We start from the raw sequence: 27,458 nt of genomic DNA, 5'->3' as shown, positions 1-27,458 counted from the left end.
AGCCAGCTCCACTGCTGGTGGGATAGTCAGCTCTGAGACACTGCCAGTGCTGCGTCTTGCCACGGAACCGGCGATGGTCCTTTGGCTCTCTCCCCTGGCCACCAGTGAGTGGCACATGATACTGGCTGCCAGAGGATACTCTCACCTGAAGTTCATGAAGTGCTGTGAGAATCTCAGTCTGTGTGAGGATGCGCTGATGTAACTGAAATGGAAAGAGGACTTAACCTGATTCTGTAAATAAGTATGTTTTTACTGGTGGTATTGGAGGATGTGACCTCAGGATGAGGGAGCTTTGGTCAGGTTTGTAACATCTGAAACAGATGAAAGGAACACTAGAATATATAAAAGGTTAGTATCTAGCTATACTCCCAGGCTTTTGAAATCCCATTGGAAAACCTTTTGTTTTGTACATGTGTGAAAGCGGGATTCCCTTTTACATCTGAATCTGGTGGTTCATGTAGAAGGGTCCAGGCTTAACTCATCCTTGGCAAGCAGTAACTCGTAGATGTGTGGGTAGAATGAAACTTGTGTGAAGTGAGTATGCTTTGTACAGAAGGCATTGAGACATACACAGACTTGGTACCACTGATTTTGCAGATAAAAAATATTTTTATTTTTCAAACCCACTGTTTTAACTTACAGAATGAAAAGGGTGATGCTGTGTAATCCACAGGGGGAAAAAACATCTCAGCTGTGAGTTGCAACTCAGGATAAATGTCTGAGTATCAAAAATAAGAAAAGTCGAAAGGGGAATTCCAGAGACAACTGTTTTTTGTTAGCTTTCTCTTGCACATCTTTCCCAGTGAAGGGGTCTGGCCCTTGACACATCTCAAGTTGTCTGGATAAAGTGTGCTGAAAGGAAGGCTGAGATCTTGGGATCCTCTGCTAATTGATTTCATCAACTTTAGGGTTTTGGAGAGTCACATCTGAGGTGATCAGGGATGAGTGAGCCAGGGGCAGTCAGAAGTTGAGGAGAAAATGGAGAGGTGCTTGAAGCCTCAAGCTGGTCCTCAGCACGACATGTGCAGCAGGGATCTCAGCTACATGTGATGATTGTTACTGCCAGAACAAGCTAAGTGCAATTCTGCCTTGTAGAGACAGTTCAAATAGCATGTGTTAAGCTTATTAGGAAGATCCAAATGACACTATGTATTTGGAATCTAATTGTTCTCCAGGAGAGAGAGTGTTTTAATAAGCTTGCAACAGCTTCTGCCTCTCAGCAAATTAAACAAGTGGGTCATTTCTTCCTGCAGCTTGCTTGAGAGTGAGGAAAAAGTGTCACTGCTAAAGCTAAGACACGCTTTATTCAAGATGAAAGCAAGGGATCTCTGTAGCCTTTTTTTAGCCTTGGTGTGCTTCTAAGGCATACATTCATAAGAAGAGCTTGGAAGACATTTTTTATTGTTAAGAGTCATACTGCTACACAGGAAAAAAAATCCTTTCTGCTTCTTCTGAGCAATATTTAGTGTCCTGATATTTATAGCTGGCAGAAGTATTTCAGTGCTGCAGGCTTGCCTCTTGCTGCATAAAACAAAGCAAGAGCAATAATCCATTTAAGTTTTCCAAAAGAGTCTGTCTGCAAAATAAATTATGGCATGTACTGGAATAAAAGGGTGAAGCTGCCTGGGAACTTAGCAGTTAATTTCTGCAGCCTGTCTACTTTTTTATTAAAATCCAGCAGAAAGGGTTCAACATTGTGCTGTAGCAGGGATTTTCTGAGTAGGACAGTATTAAGGATTGCCTTGAGATGGGAAGAATCCCCAGCCCTTTCAGTTATTTCACCCCCCCTTGCCTTCAAAATTACCCTTTAAGGAGTTGAAGCAGCAAGCATCTACTGTAACACGTCCAGGATGAAAGAAGAATCCCAGCCCTTTCCACTTCAGAAGAGGTTCTGCAGTGATGGCAGTATCTGGCAGTGATTGGCAGTACAAATCATGCTCTTTCTCAACAGTTTGATTTGTTGTTCAGGAGAATTGGTGTTGCAAGCAAGGCTATGAATTAAAATGCCTTAAGAATCATACAGATACTCCACTGTGAGAGTGGGAATTCTGCAGCTGTGATAGTTCAGTTCTTGCTGGTAAAAAGCCTTCCACAATCAGGTCTGTGGCTCTGTGCCCTGGCAGTGGGAATGGTGCCGCACTGATGGACATCTTCACTGCCCTGAGGAAAATGGAGCTGCTTATACAAAAGTGAAATTAAATCCTGGAGTGATTTCATTTTTGGTGGGAGTGGTTATGGTTTAGTTTGTTTTTAAATACAGACGTGATCTTTGCTCTCATGTCAGGGCTTTCTACACATAAGTAAAGTTTCTTCCAGAGAAAGAAAACTGCCAAAAGGAGTCTGGATGGAAGCTCCAGCTTCTGGTGTGAGTTTTTTGTGGTAGATGAGCAAGGGTTTGACCTACTAAAGATACCATCTTACAGGTCTACATTGTGGTGTTGACTGTAGAAGTGTTTAGCTGCAGATGACTACAGATGTTAATTAACAGGTACTTGTATCATTGCTCCTCCCTGCAAGACCATCTGAGGGAAGGTCCTAAGAGAAAATAATTGTAAAGGAGAAGCACTGCATCTCACTCCCTCTCTAATGCTGAGGGCAGCCAGCACCATAAAAAGGAAGCTGTCAGTGTCTACTTGGTATGAAACATGGCAGCAATGCTCAAAGGTCTGTCTCTCTGTGGGGCATTGGGAGTGTTGCATCTCTTGCCCAAAATCTCCCCCAAAAGCGCCACCCTTCTGGCTTCCAGGGACACAATTTGCTCTTTCTGAAATTCTAGCCAAAGGAGGTGCTGGCATGTTGCACGTGCCTGGTAAGCGTATTCACCAAGTCCATGTCTCCTTGGTTGTAAAATCCTTTCCTTTGGGCAAAGTCAAATCCACACAAATCCCAGGTTGGCTAAAGGAGCCTCTGCATCATTGCCCTCATCCTGCAAGCATCAGGAACATGTGCAGAGCGTGTTACAGCTGCACAACAGCACTTCATTTGTTTGCCTGATGAGGAGTGTGTTTGTGTGGGAATTTGGGACTTCCAGTCACCAGACTCTGTATTTCCCTTCTCAGCAATGCAAGTGTAGTAATTTATGGGCTGTGTAAAGCTCACACCTGTGGCACTTCTCTTCACATGAGGTTTTAGAAGAAAGTGGCAGATACAGCTGCATCTTGTAAGGGGCCAGCCTTCCCCTGCACATTTAGCAGCCCTCAAGGAGGAATTCTTGCACCTCCCTTTTGCAGATTTGTAGCTCCACACAACTGTTGGAAAGGGAAATATTTACAGTAATACAGCGTAGGTTTCCTCTCTAACTAGAAGAGTGAGCAGCTTAACAGCTAAACACAACTCCCTTCCCTTCTGACTTGTGAAATTTGGCCATTCCAAGCTGGAGAAAGAGTGTATGCTGTGAAGGCAAAGCAGCCATGCCACTCTGAGATTAGGGTTAGGGGTGGGGGAAAAGAGGTCTGGAAGGGGAAGCATCAGCAGCAACTTGAAGCTCAAACTTGTTGAGACAGGTCATCTCCTTGGCAACAGAAACTTGGGACAGTGAAGTGAGAAAGCAGCTGAGCTATTACTTTTTTCCAAAGAGTTTTATTAATAAACACCTGGAACATTTAAGAGTTACTATGCACCCTACTTCACATGGAAATACTGCTTTATTTGCCATGCCATATCTTCCTCAACTATCTAAATGTCAGCACAACTCCATCTGTTGTCCCTCTTACCCCCTCTCTTCCTATGCCATTTTATGGCATACTGGCATGTTTGCAACCCATATATGCAATTCCTATGTCACCAGTGAGCAATCACAGGAGTTACTATACTAACACACTATACTAACACACCTCTGTTGTAGCCCAGATGCCTTGCCAGAGTTTCCCTGGGTCACAGGAAGAGGCTCCTGAACACTGTCACTCTATGATTTCCAATCAGATTTATTTATTCTCTCAATAAATAAATTTTATCTTATAACAGGTTCCAGTGTAGCTTTAGATTCTGAAGATAAATAAAAGAAAATCTTTCAATATTAAGACTGGCCCTTTACTGAAACAGAAAGATTGACAAGACTACAAATTTAAACAATTTAGAAAAGTAATACTCAAAGCAGGGGAAGAAATAATCCCCAGTTAGCTGTGTCCTCCAGAGGGAAGCACAGAAGAGATGAAGGAACAGTCACTGTACAGCCTGCAGGCTTTATGTGTGTGACAGATACATGCACATTATTCTGGAAAAGTGAGGGTATTACTCCAGGTCATAGCCAGCCTCTCTTTCCTCACCTGCTCTTACTGGAGGGGTCCTTCCTCACACTACTAATGAATTTGTCATCTCAGGTCATGGTAAAATGACAAGACCACACTATTATGAGCTTAGCTTTTTGTCTGAACTGCATTAAACTTCCTTCATATTGCAACAGAAAAAGATTTAAGATAATCTCACTGGGTAGTCGAACCTCACTCCCTTTGGTACTTGCAGAAGCTTAACATGAAATAAATAAAATCAGCATGCTGTCAGGGCAAGATGCTTTACAAACACAAGTGTTTTGATTTAAATACTAAGGCCTCCACATTCATTAGAGGATTGAATCCTTAAAACAGTAGGCTTAGTGAAAGAATAAAGCCATTTGCCTTGTCGTTTTCAAACCCTGACGCAGCAGGAAGAGCATGACGAGAACACCGGCTTCCTTCTTCCTCCCGTGAAGGCTGCACATTAATGAGGGCTGAACAGCAAGTGTAGCTCCAAACAAGTGCCTGAAATAATGGTTAGTCAACAGTATCTCCTCACCTTTCAACAGCATCTAGCTTCAAAGGTTTTCTCTAGAAGACCGGGGAGTTCAAACACTGCAATACCAGGTGGCACTCCAAGACATTACAGCAGCCTGTCAGGGTCCTGATTAAAACTAAAGTCACACACAAGGGACAGGTGATCGGAAGGGTAATTGAATGAGGGCAGCCTGTTGGGCCCAATTTGCTCTTCAGTCAGCAAGCCCAGGGCTGAGTTCACATTCAAGGCATGCTGGGAATACCAGATATAATCCAGCGTGTGCCGGCACTCTCCAGAGGGCCGGATCTTCCAGGTGGTGTAGGGGGGCTCCGACTGTCCATCGGGGCTCAGCAGCTTGTATGCACTGTTTAAATTGAGGCTGGAGTTCGAAAACTCCCTGTAGACCTCCTCGGTTGGCTCCGCGTTGAAGTCTCCGCAGACGATCAGCGGGATCTTTGCTCCCTGGGTGATGTTCTTCAGGTTCTGGAGGAGGTCGCAGCCCTGAGCAGAGCGGAACCTCTCCCAGCCCGTGCGGGCTTTCAGGTGGGTGACGGCGATGCAGAAGAGCCTGCCGGTTTCGTGGCACTTCAGCGTCTGAGCGATGGCCACCTGGTTGGTCTTCAGCTTCATGGCGGTCAGGCGGATGTTGGCACTGCTGACGAGCTCAAAGCGTTCCTTGAGGAAGAACATGGCGCAGCCATCCGGCCCGTTGTTGTGCTCCACGTCCAGGCACGGTGACCACGGCTTTGGGAAGAAAGTGCACTGGTAGCCCAGGCGGCTGAGGAGTGGCTCGAAGGTGTCGAAGTAGTGGTCGACTTCCTGAAGGCACAAGATGTCGGGCTTGTATGCAAGGATTTCCTCCAGGATGAGGCACTTCCTCTCCTCCCATTTCAGAGCTTCCATGGGGCACTGAACAAAGTTGTCTTTGCCTTCCCCGAGAGCTGGAATTAGCAGGGAGGGTAAACAAAAAACCCAAAAGTTACCGACAGCCAAAACATCCTCCAGGTTTTATCAGTTTACATGTGGTGACTTTAAGGGTACCAGATTTTCCAGCTGGTGTGAGAACCCCTTCTCAAGTCACTGGAATCACTCAAAAAAAATTAAGTTCCTTTTACAGATAAAAGATATATTAAGACTTTCTCCCCCTCTGCTCACTACACAAGGGCAAGTACTTCCACATGTGGCCGCTGCAGCTTAAGCCAAAATAAAGTGGGTTGAAAGTGACTTAACTGCAGAAGGTTAAGGCAGTCCCTTATGAGGGAAATTTCCCACTCCAAAAGATTTTAAGATGAGGCTGCTGCACTCGTCAACTTACATCCTTGATTCAAAACTAGCGGTTAAAATTATTTTTAAGGATTAAGAATTCCTCTAGCAGATCTGAATTTATGGACGGTTCACCAATAAGGTAATCAGAAACTGAAGAGAAACTTTACAAATAAAACTTAGGAAAAGGATGAGTTTTTCTCTGGGGTTAACAACCATCTAAAACTGATGGATCACAGCTTTTAGAATACACTATGTTCAGTTAGGGCAGGAATTCAGGGCTACCTTTGGCATCAGAGTTGCAAGGAGAGACCTTTTTTTTCATGTCCTATGGGACAGAAGGAGAGCCACTATTTCAAGTGCTCAAAATATTCCCCCTGGCCCTCAGTCAGTTGTATCTCATGTAGTTCACTCCTCTCCCTCTGCTCTGCCAGGGTTTTCATCGCTGTGTTTGATCTCAAGCTCATACCTTGAGCTCACAAGCCTCTCCTACCTTGGGCGAGGATGTTCCACTGCATGACCCGGATGGGGCGGTGGTTACTGGCGGTATTTTTCTTCAGGCTCACAAAGTTCCTCTGAAACCGGGGTGGCCGCTTCTGCAGAACAATCTGACATTCCTCCAGCAAATCCTTGGGGTCTATAGGATCCAGCTGTGCTGAGTCCAGCTGCTCCAGGCAGTCCTGGTGCTGGGCTACAGCACCACTGCTCAGCGTCTTGGCGAGCACGCTGTAGAGCCGGCTGGTGCTGTTTCCCATGGAACACGCTGCAAGGGAAAAACTGGTGTTAGAGATGGTCCACCACTACTCTGCTCCTCACTTGGGTACCTCGTTGCAGTGCCAGCCATTGGTGGTCTGTGCAGGAGGAGCCTGTTCCCGAGTCTGAGACAAAGTAAGGATGCAGAGATAGGGTTAGTCCTGTGCAGTCTCATGTTCTGCCTGTCACCAGGGGCTGCAGCCTGCAAACAGCCTGGTTTAAGACATCATGCTGCTGTCTTCTAAGGCATTAAAGAAGTCTTTCAACCAGAAATAGCGGGGCTGAGATTAACTCTGCATATATTGTAGAAAACACAGTAGAGCACGCGTTTTCCCTGTTCACAGAGGAGAGAGCCCAGCAGGTGGACAAATGCTGCCTGCTCCTTCTTTCATGTGCAGCATTTGCTTCTGCAAATGCTGGAGACAGCACTCTGTATGGCCTGGCACCCTGTGCCCATCTGGGATGCCTCCAGGCTGCAGACTCCAGTGAACCTGACTAACCCTCAGGTTAGTATTTAACAGGAATCTCTGATCAGTGTCATTTATCCCCAAAGCAGTAATGTTGTCATGAGCATGAAGCAGCCAGATGCTCCTGCTGGCTTAGACCTCAGGATATGGAGTCAGAAGGCGGTGTCTCCCAGCTCCACATCCCTATGTTCCTTCCCCCCACCCTCCTTTCTCCCTTTATCTCCTCACTCTTTTGTGCTGTGCCCCACCTGCTCAGCAGTTTCCAGCACTCCCTGCAGTCCTCCCTGGGCCCCAGCCACCTCCTGTTCCTTTGGCCATCTTACCTACACGACCTGCCCACAGGCTGCTGTCTCCAGCTCTCCCTGCTAATGCAGCTGGCCCTCACCCAGCCCTCTGTCCCCTACAGGGAGGTCCCCCCATCCCACATGGGCTTACAGCTGCCACGGAACGAGGGTGCACGCGTGTCCCTGCTCTGTTCTGCCCTTTGGCTTACGCACATTTTGTGGTATTTCTACACCGTGTGTGCAAGAGCTCTCCAACCCGATCTCAGGGAAGGGAGGGCTTTGCTCCTTCAAACACAGGCAGGAAGGGCAGTGCTTGCACCACAGCAACTTGCATAAGAGGCAACGCTGACTGAGTTTTGTTGTTGCCTCAACTTACTTATTTACTCTGAATGCCTTTTGCAAAGGGAATCTTAAGCAAAAGAACTTCAGCGTTGCACTGCTGTTGGCCCACGGTGGTTTTTAAGTAGGCTTATTTGTACATTTGAGTTACTTAAAAAAGGAAGAGGATGAAATTGTTATCTTGTGCTCACATCTTGTGGCAGATTTGGCTGCATGCTCAGACTGAACTACAGCACTACCAATTTTAAGAGCTGGTGACAGACATACAATAATGACAGGCTAGAGGGACAGGCAGTAAGATGGACACCCTTACAGTTCAATAAACATACTCAGGAGGAAAAGAAAGACTCTCCAGTATAAGCCTCATGTCCTTGCATTCAGGAAAATGGGTACTTTTAAAAGATACCAAAAACTACTTGCTTTAATGTGTGTGTGTAAGCCTATGGAACAGTTCCAAGAAAGTTGTGAAATGGGAATTTAGATTAGATACAGGATGTTTCTCCTCATCTCCGTACTTTTAGTTAAAGTAATAGCAGTTCCTCAAACTGAGATGCGATCTTGAGCTCACACACACATCTTTCCAGGGAAGCTACGTGTAGTGTTTCAGTTTCTGCAGTCTTTCTCAGTTTACAATTCTTCTCAAGAAGCCAAGTACTGCTGAAGTAGAAGAAGTGGTGTTTAATAGTGAGGGAAAACACAAAATCCCTAAGCAGGACCCTGACACAGCTGTGAGGGGAATGGGAGCAGGAATGAAAGCACGCTCTGTGCTGCATACAGAAGGGTACAGTTTACACACAACCAGGGCTGCCAGGCAGCCATGTAGAAACCCAAAGAAATCAGTAGAGCTTTTAATAGATGCTCCACAGGGAGCCACTCACCTATTTTTAGGACAGGTACAACCCATGGCTAAGTGCTGCAACTGGAGATAAGCACAGTGTTTTCTGCTGCATCAGCTGAGTACAGCCCCTGCCATGCCATGGATAAGCATGTGGGGCTCTCCAAAGGAACACTGGGAAATAATAACCCTCCAAGAAGCCATTAGCAAGCTCTTAGGCTGCCTGTGGCTTGACCCGAGTCAGAGGGATGATGTTGAAAGGGACAAGGTAGGTGCAACACAGCTGGAGTCAAAGGTCTGCCGGCAAAGCCCTGAGCAGCTTACAGCTGTTGCAGCAGGATCAAGGCTAAGCTCAGCCTCCACCTGCCAAGCTGCAAACAAATCCAGAGTATTGTCTAGGTCTCATCATCCCTGGGATCGTGGTGTATCCAGCTCTTTATGGGGTGTAAAGCACAGACTAACCTGTTCTATGGCCCAGAACTGATCTGACAGCTTTTAAAGTCAGTCATGTCCCAGGAAGGAAAAAGAGCTTCAGTCTTCTTTTGAGGACCCAGAGACGATTGTGTGAAAGAGGGTCTGGACGGTAAATTAAGCACTTTCAGTCCTCGTATAGGTGGCTTAAAAGCTCTTGGCTGAAGGAGGGGGCTCCTTGGGAAGATTCCAGTTTAAGATGATTGCTTGTCTGCACAAGTTCTTTGTACCCAAAGATGAAATCATGGTAACAAAGACTGAGGTCTTCTGCAGAACAGGGGCCAGACCAACAACCTGAACATGAAAACTCCAAATGCAGAATCCATTTTGTTATTTCTGCAATGCTGAACCATGTCCACAGCAGTCCAGCTGTACAATACAAGTACAAGGTCAGCACCCTGAAATCCTACAGTGCAAGTTAAGTGACCTGTAACTTGCTGGGATAATGTGTGCTGCCAGAGCTTTGACACTGTGGTGCTGGTGGGGGCAGAGGCACAAGCAGACCTCTGAGCTTGCACTGTAGCATGTGGATAGCAAACATGAAAGTGATTCTCTTGGTGTTATGTAACAGGGAATGCCAACTCAGCAATTACTATTCAAGGTGCTCCAAATCAAAAAGTTCCTTCCCCTCAGCAAGGGTGGTACTTCAGCATAGTAAAGGCAAGGGAAGAATTCAAACTGTGAATTAAATGTGAGAACAGGGTATAAAGTTGGAAGGTTTCTTGCATCATCCAGCACAGAAGAGATGAACTTGTAGGATCTCAGGCAGCAAGCCACCAGAGACAAGACTTTAAGGACTTTGCTTCAGAGATGAGGGCTGCAGAAGGGTATTGGGCCCTGACCTTTTGGGTAAGGTGAACAACATTCTCATTTTCTTCCTTTCAGGTCATACCTCGCAGCACCACTTTCAGCCAGCAGCCCTACCCTGTTTACCACAAGGCTTTCCCTGCCAGGTGAACGACTCCACACACCTGCAGTGTGGAGTTGCATCAGCCTCCACAGCCCCAGAGGCTGGCAGCAGCTAAAAACGCCCTCCTTGGAACCCCAGTTCTAGGAACAACTTGACAGGCACCACCCCCATGTGACAAAATCTAAGCTACCAAGGTATCATACTACATGTACAACCTTGTCTGGGACAGCAACGAGAGTTCATCAGAGCAAGGCAGAAGCTGCCTGCTCGCAACAGACAACACCAGAAAGAAGAGGGAACCTCAAGTCCTGCCTCCAGTAATATAGGGAATCAGTACTTGGCACAAGCTCTGGAAACCTTTATCTTCATGAGTGCTTTATTAATCATGAGCTCGATTCTGCCAGCCCTCAGACGCACATGCTCCTCTTCCCTGTAGTGCCATGAAGCTTCAATCCTGCCACATGGCATCCTGGCCTAGCTTCAGCAGGAGGAACGGAAGCACCCTGCCCCAGCCTGGCTTTTACACTCCTCCTGTAACAGCAGCAACGGGGAACGAACTCACTTTAACCCAAGCCCAGCTGAAGGCAGTAGGGAAAAGTGGATCTTCCAGACATGTAATACAGCCTCAACCATATTGCCCAGAGAAGCTGTAGCTCTTTCTGTCACTGGAAGTGTCCGAGCCCAGCTTGAACAGGGCTTTAAGCGACCTGGTCTAGCGAGAGGTGTCCCTGCCCATTGAGGGAGAGCTGGAACCAGATGACCTTTAAGGTCTCCTCCAACCCAAGCCATTCAATGATAAAGAGCTGGGTACAGCAACAGTCTGGAGCATGGTGGCTGCTGCCCCAGGTCTCAGCAGCAGTGGTTCCGGGCGGGCATTCTGAGCCACAGCCAGAGTCAGCAGAGGTGGCTCAAGGCTGGATCCGACCACAGGGATGCGGTGGGAACATCACACCAAGATGGTGTCTGCACAGGCACGCGAGGGCACCTGGGCGCTTTCCAAGCCTCGTGTGGGGAATGAAGAACAGGATGTAATTATTTAACAGCACAGGCACATAGGGACCTGATGGCTGCTGCTGCCAGCCAGAGGGTAACCTGGGCTGTTCCCAAGCATGGTCTGGAGTGAAAAGACCCCACTGTGAGTCAAGCTCATCCTACACAAAGTGCAGCGCTAAAGAGGGCAGCTCAGCTATCCGAGAGCAGGTTCCTGACAGCGGCATGTGGACGCTGACCCTCTGGCTCACCGGACAGGTCAGCCCACCGATACCTGGGTTTACTCCAAGCACCCAGCCCACGTGTGGGCGCAGAGGGTGCCCTATCTCCTCACATGGAGCCAGAAACGCCTGAAGCTCCGGCGGGCTGTCCGGCAGCGCCTGCCGCGATGCTGCGGGATGTCGCCCGCTCACAGCGGCTGGGCGAACGCCACGGCCGCTGCCTTAGAGCCCAAGGGCCGGTGCAGTCCCGGAGGGGCGGCTGGCGAGGACACAAGGAACACGCTGACGTGGGCAGGGCAGCCCAGATCCTGCTCCGACAGCAGCAGCCCGGCACCGGCCGCCCGGCTGTGACCCCGCGCGGTTCCCCGGGCGGCTACGCGCCCTCCTCGGCCAGTACCCACCTGTGCGGGGCGGCGTCCCCGGGGCGGGCGGGCCGCCCGCTGCTGCCCGCGGGGCGGCGGGGCCGGGGGCCGGCGGGTGCGAGCGGGGCCGCGGCAGCGGCAGGCGGGAGGCCGAGGCGGCGGCGGCGGCGGGAGCGCAGCAGAGGGCGGGAAGGGCCGAGCAGAGGCAGCGCGCGGAGCTCTGGTACATGCTCCCGGCGGGACGGAGCGGCACCGGCGGGGATCGGGCGGGACCGGCGGCGCGGCTGCTGCCGTGCCCGCCCCGCGGCCGCGCTTATAGAGGCGGCGGCGCCCGGCGCGGCGCGCACATCGGGCACTACCACCCTCGCTCCAGAGGGGGAGTGACAAGGCACGGACAAACCCTCCCGGCGCCGCCGCCCGCACGCCGAGCCCGCACGCCAAGACCAGCGAGCCCGCTTTAAGTGACCTGTCCCTCGGCTGCCGCTGCCGCTGGCGGAGGACGCTGCGGTGGGAAGAAGGCGCCCCGCGGCCGCTCCCGCCTCCCCTACCCGCCGTAGAGTGGTGCGGGCCGGAGGAGGTTTCCCGGCGGTGATGGCAGCAAGCGGCGCCCTCTGCTCCGAGCACGTCACGGCTCGGCGGCCGCCCCGCCCGGCCCGGCCGGGAGCGGCGGGGCTCGGCACACGTGGGAGCCCGAACGGGGCCGCTGCAGGTTTCTGCGGCGCTAGGGAGAGGCACCGGGACGCCACGGGCATCGCTCTCCCCGCGCCCGCCGCGTCCCCAGGACGGCGTGGAGAGCGGGACACTCGCCCAGCGCAGCGTCCCGCATGTGCCGTCCCCCAGCGAGGCGCTGGGTTGGGGGTGTGAAAAACGCCAATCGCTTGTTTTTAGAAATTTTAAAAGTTTAATAATGAAATGGTTACAAAAAATAGTAATACAGTTAGAGTAATAAACATGTAGAGTTAGGACAATTACAAGACAATAAAAAACAAAGAATTACGGACGTCCGGATGCTCTCGGGCACTTAAGCCACGACAAGCATGCCTTGTGAATAAAGGAATAACCCTTAAAACTATACACTGTTGCATATTCATACATACTTCATGGTTATGGATACATTCTATTTCAAACAAGAAACTCTCTTATTTTTCAACTGCTTCCTTTAATCCCCACAGCGTCTTTCAGTCTGAGCAAGCTCTGAAGAAATTAGCTTCTTCTGACAAGAAAACCATAAATTCCCTTTCTCAGGAAGATTTAGGTGTTCTGTGACTGTTATCTCGAAGCAGGTATCTCATTCCTTAAAAAAAAACAAAAAACACATACATAGTTTATATTTTAACTACTAAAGCTTCATTTTAACTACAGAACTACATTTACCATACTATTAAAATGTGAATACAGCACTTTTAATCAATATAACATAATACATACAATAACTATCTGTGTAGAGCCATATAATATGCATTTTTCACAGGGGGAAAATAGGGGAGCAACCCCCGATAAGGGGGGTAGGGAGCTGGAGGTGCCTCTGCTGGGCGCTCTTGTTGCTTGTTCCCCTCTGCTTCCCGTGTCCTCTTTGCTCCAGCGCCCTGTGTCAGGCCAAGAGCAGCCCGAAATTCCTGTGCTGAAATTAGGGCAGTGCCCGCAGCTAGTCTGAACAGTCTTCCTTCTGAAAATGTGACTTTTTTTTTTTTTTTTTTTTTTAATCCCCAGAAATACTTCATTCTTTATGTGTTTGATAAACTACCATGAGGGCCTGGGGGAGGCAGATGCGTTCTGTGAAGGATGCTGCTGCAGGAGCTAGGACAAGCTGGCAGCATGGCATTAGACCTGGGTCTGCTTAAGCACCCCTGGCTCATCCCTCTTTTTCTCAGGCTTTCTCTTGCCAGGAAGATGGCATTAGAGCACAGCAGCTGATCCTTGTGTACCCTGTGTTTTGGTGTTCCAGTGCCTGCCCTCAAGGTTTTTTTTCTCCAGCTTGCTGCCTGCTGGGTTTAGGGTGGTTGTAGCCATCCTCTGGAGACAAGAGAGAATAGTAGAATCATTTAGGTGGGAAAAAGACCTCGAGGATCATCAGAGTGGAAGGTTTTGTTTGGCTGCTGGGGCATTCTTCTTCTGGTGGGCTCCCAAGGCCCAGCAGCCCACTGCACCAACTGTGCAACAGGATGGGGGACACCCAGAAAAAGGGGCACAGGGGAGGCTGAGGATGCTTCTAGTCCTGCCACATGAATCACATTAACCAGAGGTGGGAGCCAGCAACCCACCTCTGCAACTGCCAGACGGTTCAGGAACTGATCAATGTGAATGAATGGGGATCCTCAGAAGTATTTGTGCAAGCATTAAAAAACACCGTTCCAGAGCAACCTCAGAAGAGTTGTCTCAGTTCGGCAGCAGCACAGGCTGGGCTCCACTGCCAAGCAGAAGTCAGGTTTTGGAGAGGATCTTAGCTCTGTTCTTTGTGCTGTCAGGAGGAGTTACCTGCAGGCTGCCTCTGTGGGTGACGTGTGACCTTGTTCTAAGCTGCAAGCGAAGGGGATTTCACAACCTCGCTGAGCTCCCAGAAAACTCTTGTTGGTTTTGGGCACATATGTAAGCATGCCTTTGGGTACAGGGAAAAGGGAGTTCTGACCTTTCCAGGGACTAAATTGGCCTCCAGGGCTGGAATTGAATGCAAGGTGACATCAGAAAGATGGGACTTGTCTTTTCCACTGGCATGTTGTAAGATCTCTTGACTTTCTAGGTGCTTTTCTTTCCTAAGCATAACAGCTGATCCTGCTTTCCCCAAGTGCAGGAAGAGCATCTTGGCTTGGGCAATACTGGTCGATCCCTGTCATTGTTCTAGCAGTATTTAATCTTGCAGTCTGCTTTTCATGGGCCTGGTCTTTATTTTTCCCCTATTAAAAAAAAAAAAAAAAAAAAAAAAAAAAAGCTTCTTTTACATTATGTCGTATAAATCTTTTTTTATTGCTGTCTCCTCAAGACTCTCCTTGCCCCAGCTCTTCACCACTGTCTCCTGCATACAGCCCACCACAAATTTGCTTGTCTTTCTTTGTGTTACTCTCCATTCCAGCCACGTTTGTCATTGTCAGGTCGTTCTTCATGAATTTTCATAGTGCAAGGAACTTTCCTTCCCCTCTGAAGGCAGGTGCATTGTTTGTCTTTCTTTCATCACCTGGTACCACTCTTCTTGCCTGGATTTTGGAAGACTACTTGTTAGGGGTTCAGAGACAACTTGGGAGAATATCTTGAGTCTTCTGGGATCATGGAGTTAGCTTTTCTTTCTGCCCAACCTCTACTTGATTTGCTTCCTTGTTCAGACTTTTCTTTCTTATTTCTAGAGCTAGGTTTGATCCCTTGTACCATTTTGATGCTTTGAACCCTCTTGGCTCTGACTGATTGCATCCCAGTTTCATCCCTGGAGGCTTGTGCTAATTCTGTTATTCCCATCTGTGATCTTATCTGTTTGTTATTCATTTCCTTTTTTGATTGTCAAAGCATAGATTGTGATAGTCTCACAAGCCCTCTACCGTTGACGTTTTTCTCTCAATCCTGCTTTTCTCTTCCAAAACACATCTATAAAGCAGCTGCATTTTTCAAAGGTGGGTCCTAGATCTTGGTGCTTAAACTTCCACCTGTTTGTGTGTAGGCTCATCTAGCCCTCCCTAAGCAAAATACTCGAATATAAATGCTTTCAAACAAACTAAAAACCCCAAGAAAGATAATTAAACAACAGGTAGGTAATTAGTAGCCCACTAACTTTTCCAGTTTTGTTTTCTGTAAAGTGAAGTAGCCTGGCCTCAGCAGAGAATGCAGGGAGCAAGGGGGAGAAGCAGCTGGAGAGCCTGGGAGGGAAAAGGCTGGAGCCTGGATTTCTCTGCTTTCAAGCGTGTGGAACATTCCTTGAAGATCTCTCAGCTCTGATTCATATCCTTTCCACTTTAAATACACAAAGAAGAGACAGAGGCTTGACTGCCGTGTAAGACTGGGAGCCCTGGTTCCTTGCAGGGCTCTGCACCTGACTGGGCTTGTCTGCTCTCAAGTCTGGGCACCCTTAAGAGAAGGGTAAACCTGTGACTAAGAGTTTATTTCTATGCTTGCTGTGCATTGTTCTGGCTTGAAAGCAAAACCAGTGAGAGACTCCAAGTCTGAAACACAATTTATTAGGAAAAGGGGAAAAAAACCAAAATACATGCAATAATACAAAAGGAAAACCACTGACAGAGTCAGAATACAACCTGACACCCTTTTGGTCAGGGTGTTGGTAGCAGTCCAAATTGGAGTGGCTGCAGTCCTCCTGGAGTGGCAGATGTGGTTCTGTTGGAGCAGTGATCCTGTAGAAGGTGTAGTCTTCCTCTAAGGTCCAGTAGAAAACCCCAGCTGTTCCTTTTGGGAACCAGTGGGAAGGCTGAGTCTGGTGTCCCAAAAACCCAGGTTATATCCAGTTAGGAATGCTTGGCTCCTCCCTCTGGGCGGAGCATCTCACAATGGGATGTTATCGCTCTTATCAGTCACACAGTGACATTCAATGGCCCATTATCAGCAGATGTCTCCCCTGAGGGAGAATTGGTTGTGGAAGAGATAAGGAAAACTGCCCAGTTAACAGAAGACAACTGCTACACAGATGGCAATAGAAAACATCTTGCTTCTCAATCTGGGACATGCATGAACCTCTGTAATCAGTTTTTTCTTCCCTTTTCAGAAGACCAGATACTTCTGGAAGGCAAGAGTGGTTGGTGATCCAAGGAATCCATGAGCTGTCCCAATGGGCCTGCCATTTCTGGCAGGATTTGGCAAAGAAAATCCCTGACAGAAGTGGCCAAGGGGATAGGTAACCTGGGTTTTGCTGCTGGCAGATTAGAGACTTGGAGACAGGGAAGCTGCTGGCTTTGTGTCCTGCTCAGAGATGAGGCAGCTGGGCCCATCTCTGAGCTCCAAGTCCTCAGCTCCTGTCAGGCATTTGCTGGCATTCAGGTGTATCTTATCCTGATGGCTCTTTCTTCTGCCCTCCTGCCCCATGGAAAAAACCTTGGGTTTTCCCCAGAGCTCATCCTCCTCACCTCCTGTTCCAGCAGATTTCTTGGAGCTGCTCACCACCTAGCAAGCTTAGCAGTCCTTAAGTAACTAATGAATGGCTGAGCAATATGTTTGTTATTAATTTTATTTTTCTGGTGACTCAAGCAGTTGGGATTCGGCCAAACCACCTCTTCATGTATTTCCAAGGAGGAAGGACAGAAGGTTTCCTGCTTCCTGCTGTACTGCATGTGTTTTCCTCTGCTCTTTTGAGTGTTGGCTTTCCTTAGCCAATTAGTGTGCCCATGCTTGCATGACAATAAAAAAGGCATTTGTAAAAGAAAAAGAAGTCCCCGCTAAAGCTGCTTTCCACGCACACTGCTCTGTTCTCAGGATTGGGAAGAGTGGTGATTTAGCTCCAAAATGTGAATCAGTGATTGCTTGGCATTCCTTGGGGGTGATTCAGAAGCCCTACTAGCCTTCTATGGAAAATAAAATCCTTCTTAAAATACACAAAAGGTATGATTAATTTTAGGTGCACATGACTTTGTAAAAAGAAGTTTCTTCAGGAATTGATCTCAGCTCTCCCATGTGCATCTGACTCATTTTTTCACAAGCTGGGAACTGAGCAGATGGAGAAAAAGGGTCCAGGTGAAAGGGTGCATAGGCTGTGAGAAATGCTTTTTTCCTAGCTTTTTTTGACCTGGTCTTACCCTGGAGATGCTGATGTTTCAAACATCCTGACCAGACTGTTAATCCTTTTCCAGTGCTGTGGACATCTCTGGACCATCAAGCTGTTGTTACTTACTAAAAAATATGGCTTTGACTGAAGTTTCCCCAGCATTTAATAAAAGCAATGATTTCCTCAAACTCCCCTTCCCTGGGATTGGTAATGATCTGAGGATAATGATCCTTCCACCTCCTTAGTCATTCCTCCCAGCCGGTCATCCCTGTGTCAGGAAGGCATTTGTGCTGCGTTTGGTACTGCTGCTCTAACTGCCAACATTTTCAGCTTGGAAAAGCATGCTCTGAAGCTGCCATCTCTGGGGAGATGGGCAGCAATCCTGGAGTGTCACAGTGGATTAACAGGAGAAAGTCTGTGGCAGTGAGATTCCCGCACAGCACAGATGGCTGCGAGCGCGGTGGGTTTGAACTTCCTGGTGCACACACATCCCAACACCTGATTTCTCCTGCTTTCCTGTGGGATGCCTTGTGCCCCCCCAGGATGCCCTTTGCCCCTGTCATGTCACCAGGAGCCCTTCACCTCCCCACCATTCACCTGCTGTGGGGCTTCCTCCCTTCCTGGGCAGCAGGCTGGGAGGGCTCCCCTGCTCTCCCCTCCCTGCCTCAGCTTGCTTTTGGGCACCTGGGAAGAAGCTGTGAGCCAGCACTAGTGGCAAACCATAGGGATCGTGATAGGTTTGAGGCAGGCTGCCCTGAAACTTCACCTGAGGTGAAGTAGGGCAGAGATTTAGGGGTTTAAAACAGGTGGCATTGCCACAGATAGCCGAGATAGCTTTCCAAAGCCCTCAGCTCTCATTTCAGTCAAGGGTTTCAGCCACTAAAGCATTTCACGATGTGGAGCTCTGCCACTTGAACCCAGTATCTGTCTTGCTACCCAGTAGCAAGTCTGGGTAGCAGATGGTAAAGTGTTCCAGGCAGTTAAGGAAGAGGGAATGATAGTGACACTTCTGACATCTTGTTAAAGAAACATGCATGTCACTTCATCTCAGATATGAATATACACTACAGTGGGGATGATTAAATAGAGTACTTCGTATTTAGAAATAGGCGTCTTTCTAAGAGGTGTCTGCCTGTGGAATCAAAATTTCCAAGACTTCTACATGAGGCAGCCAGGCTTTGTCTTGACTTGCTCAGTACCTCTCTGATTCTACTTTCTGACACTTTGTAATGTTTTGAATACTTATTTATGCTCCAAGGACCTGCTATATGCCTTTTTTTTTGGCAAAGCCATTTTATTTTCCTTCTATGTGTATTAGTGACTTTGAAGGGAACCAGTGAATAGCTCTCCTTGGAGCCAGTGCAACCACTTGGATGCAATACTCACCTGTATCTGAAAAAGGGGAGGATCATTCGTTTCCATTTAGTATATTTAGCAAACATTTCCATTCAGCCATTAGTCTGCCTTTTGAGAGACAGAAATGGACACATTTTCCATTTAGGATGTTGTGATGTGGTTGTAACTTTTGAGCAGCTATCAGATGGTGACATGATTTTCAGGGGTCCTTAGAAAGGTCAGGCCTGGCAGAGCTACCATTTCCTGACCTTCTGGAAACGCCTGGAACACTTTGTGATGCATGAATGGTTCACCTGCCTCTGCTCAGAGCCCTGAGGCAAACAGGAGGCCAGTGGAGTGAGCACCATTGAAAAGCCTGGGATTTGCACAGTCTTTCCAGAGTCCAAATCAGTGGAGCTGCTGCCCCTGTGGAGCTTCTGACAGTGATGCAGTTCCTGGCACAGAGGCACGGAGAGGCAGCAGGAGTGGGTCTGAGGCTGTGCAGTAGCACCATTCATTGTCACTGGTGCCCATTCAGAGGTGATCTGCAAGTGCTGCTATCTGACACGTGTTCCAAGGGGCTGAAGATCCATCCTCCTTTCCGATGACTGCTTTGGGATATTTTATGCTAAGGTAAGGACAGTCTTCTTGACATCATTTTTCTTTCATTGTTACTGTCCGGGCTGCTGTTGAAAAGCAAAGCGATGGAGAACTGTGGTATTGACATAGGGATGCCAAGGACCCGTGGCTGGGCACTGCAATTGTCATGTAAAATGATGCAACTTTTATTTTTCACACTCTGTTACCCTGGTGTCATGGTACCTTGGTGCCCCAGTAAAGAAACCTGGCAGTCATCAGTTTCCACACAGTAAATTTGTAATTGAAAAAGGACTGTCATGATGGAGCTGGCAGCCGAGCCCAGGACTGGACTTTCTCCTGGTGGTGTGCTCAGTGGAGGCACGCTGGTTGGGCCGCTGGAGGTCGGACTGCAGGCAGCTCCCACCTCCTGGTGGCCATCCAGCCCTGGCCAGAAGCCAGCCGTGTCTGCGTCACTGGCCCAGCTGGTTGTGCAAGTGTCCCTGTTACCAGCCTGCAATGGCTTTCGTAACCCCGCTGGCAGGGCGCTGGGGGACTTTGCCCCCTACCCCACCTGGACCCCGTGCCTTTGCTCAGCTCTGACCAGCCTCAGCAGGAGTTGGGAAGCCTGAAATTCAGGCTGGGAAGTTCTTGGTGCTGCTGGACACACAAAATTGGAAGCTCCCCTTTGGGCATCTGGTGGAGTTTTCGGCTTCTCGTGCCGTCTACAGCCATCCTGACCTCAGGGCACCAGGTTGCAAGTGGCTGAGCAGCCCCTGACCCCTCTGCCCTGGTCCAGGCAGGTTTTTGCCAACTCCCAGCCACGAAAGCAAGGGTTGGGAACTGGCCACTTCCCAGGTGGGCACCAGGTTGCAAGTGGCTGAGCAGCCCCTGACCCCTCTGCCCTGGTCCAGGCAGGTTTTTGCCAACTCCCAGCCACGAAAGCAAGGGTTGGGAACTGGCCACTTCCCAGGTGGCCGGCTGGGCTGTGTCCTCTCCCCAGATGTGTGCCCGAGGGGCTGCTTTGCCGAGGTAATGAAAACAAGTCATGGCAAAGGCCACCCGGGCTGTGCCTAGGTTTATCACCGTGCAAAAGCGAACTGCTTATTCAATGGCAAATTCCTCTGTGAATTCCCTACTTGAATTGCATCAAACATAGATTTAATTATTAATAGATTTTTGTCCTGCCAGGGCAGCTTCAGAAGACATGGAAAGGTTCTCTTTCCTCCATGGGTTCACCCTGGAGTTTGGGTGAATCTGCTGTTTTTCTCACAGAACAGCTGTACTTTCTGCCTTTATTGTGTTCTAGTTTCTTTTTTTTGAAAGAAGGTCTAGTTTCACCTCTAGCCCAGGGTTACCAGGGGATTGATTAGGGCTCTCCCTAACAGACTTTCTGTAGCTCTAAGTCCAGAAGACAGTTTGCAGAGAACGTCCGATCGGGAGCTGATCCCTGCAGGGTGAAAGCATCGCTCTGCTTGGCAAGGCACGCTTCCTGTTTTCAGACCTGTCTTCTGAATCCCTTCCCTGCCATGTGTCAGTCTCCCCCAGCTTCTCTTCAGCCTGTTTTGGTGCTTTACCGCCCTGGGGTTCACTGTGTCACCACAGCCCAGACCTGGCTTTTGGAGCATGTGCCAGCTCCGTCTCCTGCTCCTGGGTGTATGGAATGGAGCAGGCAGCCCGTGACTGGCTCTGACTGATGCCAGAGAAGTGCTCCAAGGCAGCAATGGTCTGAAGAAATACTGGTTTTATTATCTCTTGGCTGTTTGGTGTGTTGCCCAGGTCCCTTCTGGGATCCTGCTGAATTTGTTTAAATGGTATTTCATCCTTGGCCTCTTGACATGAAGTAGGGCTGCACTCAGTGATGGACAAGGTGAGGGCAGTGCAAGAGTCATGCAATAGATCCATGAATGTGATATTAAAAAAAACCCCAAAGATACTTCTGGGATAATTTCAATATTTTTCTCTGTTGGATGGACAAGGGGCAGTTTTGAATAACTCGTCCTTTGCAAGGGAGCAGAGACTGCTCTGTGAAAGACCCTTCACCTCAAGAAGTTAGGACCTTGTTCAACGCTAAATCCATTTTCCCTCCACTGAGCTGGGTCCAGGTCAGCAGAAAATTCCTCCTGAGATGGACAAGCCCTGGGCACTAAAATTCATGGTGGGAGGACTGTCCAGGCAACTCAGAAGCAGCCCAGTGACCTAGTCCAGCAGCAAGGCAGCACAGAGCAAAGCTGTGAAATAAAAGACATGCTTCCAAATGCAGTGAAGCCAGGGTGGTTGATCATTAGCAAATCCAGCAAGGCTTGAATATGTGTCCTGGAGGGGAAAGGCTGTTTCATAATCCTTGACCTAACTGAGCATCCCTCCTGTGGTGCCATTGAAGATCCAAAGTCTAGCAAAGCAAAGGTCTGATTTTCACTCCAACCTGGGCTTTTAGGGCACTGTCAATGGGCAGCATCCTGGGCTGGTGTCAGGATACAGAAATCCTGGAAGCATTTATTCTTTTCACAGTGCAGGGCAGACATATGCAAGAAGAGAAACGCACTTGCCACAACTGACTGAAAGCCTGTCTGGCTGCTGGTGGTAGCCAAGTTCACATTATCACCAAACCTTCTGTAATTGCTGTACTGACTGTTCTTGTGAATGTAGGAAATTGCCATTTGATTGTCCTCATGAAACAGCGTGGTTGTACCACTCTCAGTTGTTATGGCCTCTCTCAGAAACTGTATCTCCTGTGTTTCACCTTCATTTAAATGACTGAGAGTCATTATGAAGACCAACTCCATTTCCAGGTCCTGAGATATGGTTTAGAATGGTGTTCCCCAACTTAATGTTCCCACTGACATGCCCCAGACCATGTGCTGCTTGCTCACTTTCTCTCTGCTGCTCCTCTGATGAAAGGGAATTGAAGGCACGAAAAGCTAAAGATCACAGGCTGAAATAAGAGCAATTTATCAGAAACAGCAATGGAATAAGACAATTAAGAGTAGCAACAAGACACTAATAACAGAGTTAAAATATAGGCAAACTATTTACATGTGATTGCTCATCACAGAATTTAGTGTTCCTGCTGTAGCATCCCATACCACAAACTGCTCACTCGCTTCCTTCCCGTTGCCTATGCAGTGGGATAGAGAGGAGAACTGGAGGCACAAAAATTTGAGATAAGCAAAAAAAAAAAAAAAAAAAAAAAAAAGAAGCAAAGAAATAGGAAAAACTGTAACAACAATACTAATAGCAGAGTGTACAAATGGATGCACAATCAACATGTGACCACTCACCTCGTGGAATCCAGGGTGATTTGACCATGCACCACCAAAGAAACAGCACCACCCTATGTCCATGGCATGAGGCAGCATCAAAATAATTGCAGGGCTATGCCCTTCCTGGCTGCTGCAAAAATTAACTCTGAGACAAGCAGGATAAATGAAATGCCACTACATCTCCAGGTGAGGTGTCAGGCAAAGGGCAGAGCTGGCCTTGCTTACAAAAACTCTGCATATATTTATTCCCTCAGCTAGAAAACAGTGGGATTTGACAAGAAATAAACACAGCCCTTGCCTGTTTGAATGGGAAAAACCTCACAAACTCATATGCCTAATGTTTTCAGGTCATGGATGGGTTTTGTATATGGTTTTATAGCTTTCAGCATGAACTCTGCATTACTTTAACTTAATGGTGTCTGGTCTGAGCTGGCTCACCGAGCACAGCACAGCTGTGTGTAGGTGTATGGCAAAGCAGGGGCTTTTCCAAAACACAGGGATTGGTGAGCATTGCATCTTTTCCAGCACATCGTCTCCAAACCCTTCAGTGACTTCCACTGAGATAGATGGTGAACTCTGCAGCAGCTTATTTTTGATTAAAGAATAGGAGTTACATATTTATAATAATCAAGTATGAAATGATGGTTATGGGTGATGGCAACCCATTTTTTTTTGCAGTGCCACTTATTTATTGCCTGCAGGATGAGTGCTGTGTGCTGCATATCTTCCTATTCCACTTCCATATTCATATTTTCCTATTCCACTTTCACTGGCATGACAGAACCATGTCATGAGCCATGCAACCTCTGAACATGCCTCTTCTTTCCTCTTAAATCTTGGTAAGGGCACAGCAGAGCCACAGATACCATCTGTGGGCTGGGAGGATGTGCTCCATATGAAGATGGAGCTGAAAGGTGCTGCCAGCACAGGGTTTGATGCCCTGTCTTTCCTTAACAGTGTTCTCCCGCACAGGAAATAGAGACCAAGGGTACAGGAAACCATGTGAATGCTTGAAATCCTCCTCACCATGGTCTGTAGGGCTCTGCTAAACCTAAAGAGAAATGGAAAGATCAGTTCTGTGTCAGCTAAATATCAGTTAATTATGAATGGTGTCTAGAAAGACCTGGAGTGAAAATAATGCATAGGGAAAGAGGGGTTTAGCTTTTACATTTTTTTGGATTCTGTGCTGCTTTAGTGTGTGGGTCTGGGCTTTATATTAGGGGATAGAAAGCTCTCTTCACAGAGTAGGGAGACAAAACAATTCCTTCTCTAGCAGGGACCAAGGACAAATGAGCCAGATCTCAGGCCCAAGAGCACAAACAACGGCGGAATGAAGAAACAAAAACAAGAAGGATGAGACTTCATGGGCTAAAGCTGTAATTGGACAATTAACTCCAATATGCAAATGGACCAGAACTTATAAAAGTGAGAGACTAGTCATCCATTTTGTGGCCATTTTGGGTTCATCATGGCTGGGGTATCCACTGAGGATAATAAATACCTTTCAAAAAATCCCTACTTTACTCTTTAACTCCCTCTATCCTCTGTTCTAGGTCAGCCGTCACAAGGCATCAGTGGTTGCAGACTGAACAAAAAAAACAGCAATTGCTTTTTTGTAATGCATTCAAAGGAAATGGAATAATAGTAATTTTATTTGGAATTTATAATCAAAGGAGAAGTCATCATTTTGGTTGAAGATGGAAAATTGCTTGATTATCTTCACTTTTTCTGTGCCTGCATAGGGAATTTTTTTCCCCTGCTGGTGAAGTGAAGGAAAATGTAAAAAAGGAGAGGGAAAGAAAAATGGTGCTTTTGTTTCCACTTTATACTCTGCTACCAACATTAGCAAGCAATACTCGTGCTTTTTAGAGCTGTTTTTCCACTTATGTGAGGCCTCCCTGGGGAAGGAGGCAAGGCAGAGGCTCAAGCAGCTGCAAATCTGGATGATTTCCTCAATTTTCCACAATTCTTCAGTTCTATCTGGCTCCAATCTGAAAAAGCCCTGAAAAAACAGGGTTGCTTTTTCAGCCTCCCTATCTGTGAAACAGGACTTATTTGTTTTGTAAAGGGCGTACGAAAATTGAGGATGGTTCTCTTTTTGACATACCCTAAAAAAACCTATCTGAAAGGTTTTTGCTTGTTCAGTTTGGAGAAGGAATGATGGAAGTTGTGGGCACCGAGGGCAGTGCAAAATGTTAGATCTGGGTGAAGATCTTTTCTGAGCTGGCTCCCATAGATGTGTCTGCCTCTTCTTTATGTTTCTCCCATAGATATGGCAATCCAGGGAATGAAAAGAAAAAGGAGGGAAAACCCCAACCCCACATCTTGACTATTTATGGCAAATATATTTTATTTTTTGCACATCCACAGACTCATCTGGACTCACGTAGCCAAAATGTGAGGAAATGTTGAGCTTCCCAGTCCCTCCAAGGCAGAATTAATGTTAGAAGCTTTAATTTTTTCAGAGGAGCATGCCCCTTGTCCACCAAACTCCCTGGCATCAGATTGCCTGGAAGGTGAGGAGATGCAAGCACCATCCTTTTATGCAACACTTCCAATAGTGTTGATCCTCTGTAAATCCTGGAAGTGACACTTTCCCTCAGCCTATATCTGTGAGTAAAGATGGCCCAGCATGGGTGTCACCCCTTCCTTCATGTATGGAAGACTGATTAAAGATGCTCTTATCTTTTCCCCTTGTCACTGAACTTTCAGGAGCTGTCACCATCTGTGTGATCATTCAACAAATAAGCCTGGGTCCTTGCAAACCACCAGAGACTGAAAAGCACAGAGCAGGGAAAAGGATATTTCTTTTGCTGACAAAGTACATAAGCCGGGAACTGCTGAACCTGGGGGATGCAGGAATAGCCTCAAGCAGAGAGTGGGAAGGAAATGAAGGCAAGCCACATTTCTCCCAGTATGTTCACTTTGCAATCTGCAGCCTTTTAAACTGCTGTAGTTTGATTTTTTTTTTTTTTTTTTTGAATGCTGCAGCATGCCTGAGTAGAACTGGTCATCATGAACCACTAAATTTCTGAAACCAGAATGGTTTGCTTTGGTCTCTGACATCTGGAGGACTCGGGAAACCTTTTAGAACTTTCTCCCTTCCAGAAGCAAGGACAAGCTTTTTGTAACTGCCTCCCCCGCCTTGACCGCCCTTTAACATCTATTCACTGAAATTTTAGCATGTCCTTCATGGAAACAGCCATCAGCTGAACTTTTTGCAAATCTTCCCATCTCTTGGTGTTTCTCTGTTTCCTTATCTTGTTTATAAAACCATGTAATGTGAGGCAAAACTCATATGCTGGTTGGGAAGAGACACTGGGATATTTACTGTGTAGCTGAGATATAATCTATGCTCTGCAGTAATACAGGCTCCAAAATGAATGAATTATTTATAATAATACAGCAGACAGTCCATATGGAGCTGTCATCTTGTTTGCAGTCAATCCTGGTGCAGTGCTCTGGTTGCGGCAAAGTAACGCTTTGCTTTGCTTTGCTTTGTTTGCCTTTGTAAAGTGATGATTTGGTTTAGCCTTCTTATTCAGCCTGTCATTTTTCTGTGCTGAAGATGTATTGCCTCCATTATGCAACCCTTGTAGGTGAGCATCAAATATCCATGGGTGCTTAAAAAGGAGCATACATTGGGATCATCCTTAGTCCCATGTGGGAAGGGAAGGGAAGGGAAGGGAAGGGAAGGGAAGGGAAGGGAAGGGAAGGGAAGGGAAGGGGGAAGGGAAGGGAAGGGAAGGGAAGGGAAGGGAAGGAAGGGAAGGGAAGGGAAGGGAAGGGAAGGGAAGGGAAGGGAAGGGAAGGGGGAAGGGAAGGGAAGGGAAGGGAAGGGAAGGGAAGGGAAGGGAAGGGAAGGGAGTCATGCTGCTGAGTATAGGGAGACTTGTTCCAAAGAGATGACTCGTTGCAGCACGAGCCACTCTTGTGGTGAGGTAAGCAATGATTTACTCCTCTAAAGTGTGTCATCAGGTGTAGATGGGCCTGGTTTTCCTCTGGGAATCCAGTGGGAAAAAAGGCTGATCCTCTGGGAATCCAGTGGGGAAAGGCTGCCTGATTATATCCAGTTGGGAATGCTTGGCTCCTCCCCTGGCAGAGCATCTCCCAGTGGGATGATGTAATTGTATCAGCCATGCAGTGACACTCACTGGCCCAGTAACAGAAGATATTTCCCAGAGGGAGGATGGGTTGAGGAAGAGATAAAGCAAACTGCTCTACCTGTTTTTAACAGATGGTAATGGAATACATATTTCTGGTTACATCTTGCATTGCAACCTAAGACATCTTCCAAGAGAAACAGGTTATATGTCAAAACACATTGAAAAGCTGGGAAGAAATTGGCAGGTTTGAAAGAGGCTCAAGGACATCCTTGGCACCCTTCTATGCAGCACAAAGAAAAACCACTGGAAAATTGCTTTTTCTTCCTAGGCTGCCTTTGCAGACCAGTAGAGCCAGAAAAATTACTTAACTCTCACAGGCTGCATTGTTGTACTGCTGCTCTCCCTCCTGCCACCAATTTTGTGATGCCACCAATTTTGTGATGTCCTCTGTGGACACTCCAGCCCATTGTGGTTGCACCGCTGTACCGGTCAAGGAAGGCATCACAGTACAGCACGAAATAACTCACACACGCACGCCAAGATCCAAAGAATGAAAGGAAGAAGTTTTATTTCTGACCTCGCAATATGTAGAATTCTAAAAGTGACAGTGGGTTGGAGGATGAAATTGCCACCTCTCCAGCCACACTGGTCAAACCAACAGTCCATCAATTTTCTCCTCCCACAAAGAAGAATGCAAAACAACCATTATTTACATGAACAGTGCGTGAGAAACTCCAGTAGAAATGTGTAAACATCAGAAGGCAAAGAAAACTTTTAGAAGAACTTTAAAACTTTTAAACTTTTAATGTCAAACAATCTGCCATGAGCGTCACTTTCAACTTCTA

The 27,458-nt window shown here is 47.5% G+C and overlaps 1 protein-coding gene across 1 annotated transcript; it reads right to left on the bottom strand.

Moving 5' to 3' along the window:
- Positions 1 to 1,285: 1,285 nt before the first annotated feature.
- Positions 1,286 to 11,888, bottom strand: NOCT (nocturnin). The gene is made up of 3 exons (XM_053939978.1): positions 11,684 to 11,888; positions 6,506 to 6,775; positions 1,286 to 5,690 (listed from the first exon to the last, which is right to left on the bottom strand). Exons 1-3 carry the CDS (start codon positions 11,871 to 11,873, stop codon positions 4,855 to 4,857), a joined length of 1,296 nt encoding a protein of 431 aa, XP_053795953.1. The 5' UTR covers positions 11,874 to 11,888; the 3' UTR covers positions 1,286 to 4,854.
- Between the last annotated feature and the right edge of the window lie 15,570 nt (positions 11,889 to 27,458).

This window comes from Vidua chalybeata, chromosome 4, assembly GCF_026979565.1.
Source record: "Vidua chalybeata isolate OUT-0048 chromosome 4, bVidCha1 merged haplotype, whole genome shotgun sequence".
Taxonomy (NCBI): Eukaryota; Metazoa; Chordata; class Aves; order Passeriformes; family Viduidae; genus Vidua; species Vidua chalybeata.
Note: the sequence above shows the minus strand (reverse complement) of the source record. Positions and strands in the feature narration are given on the sequence as shown.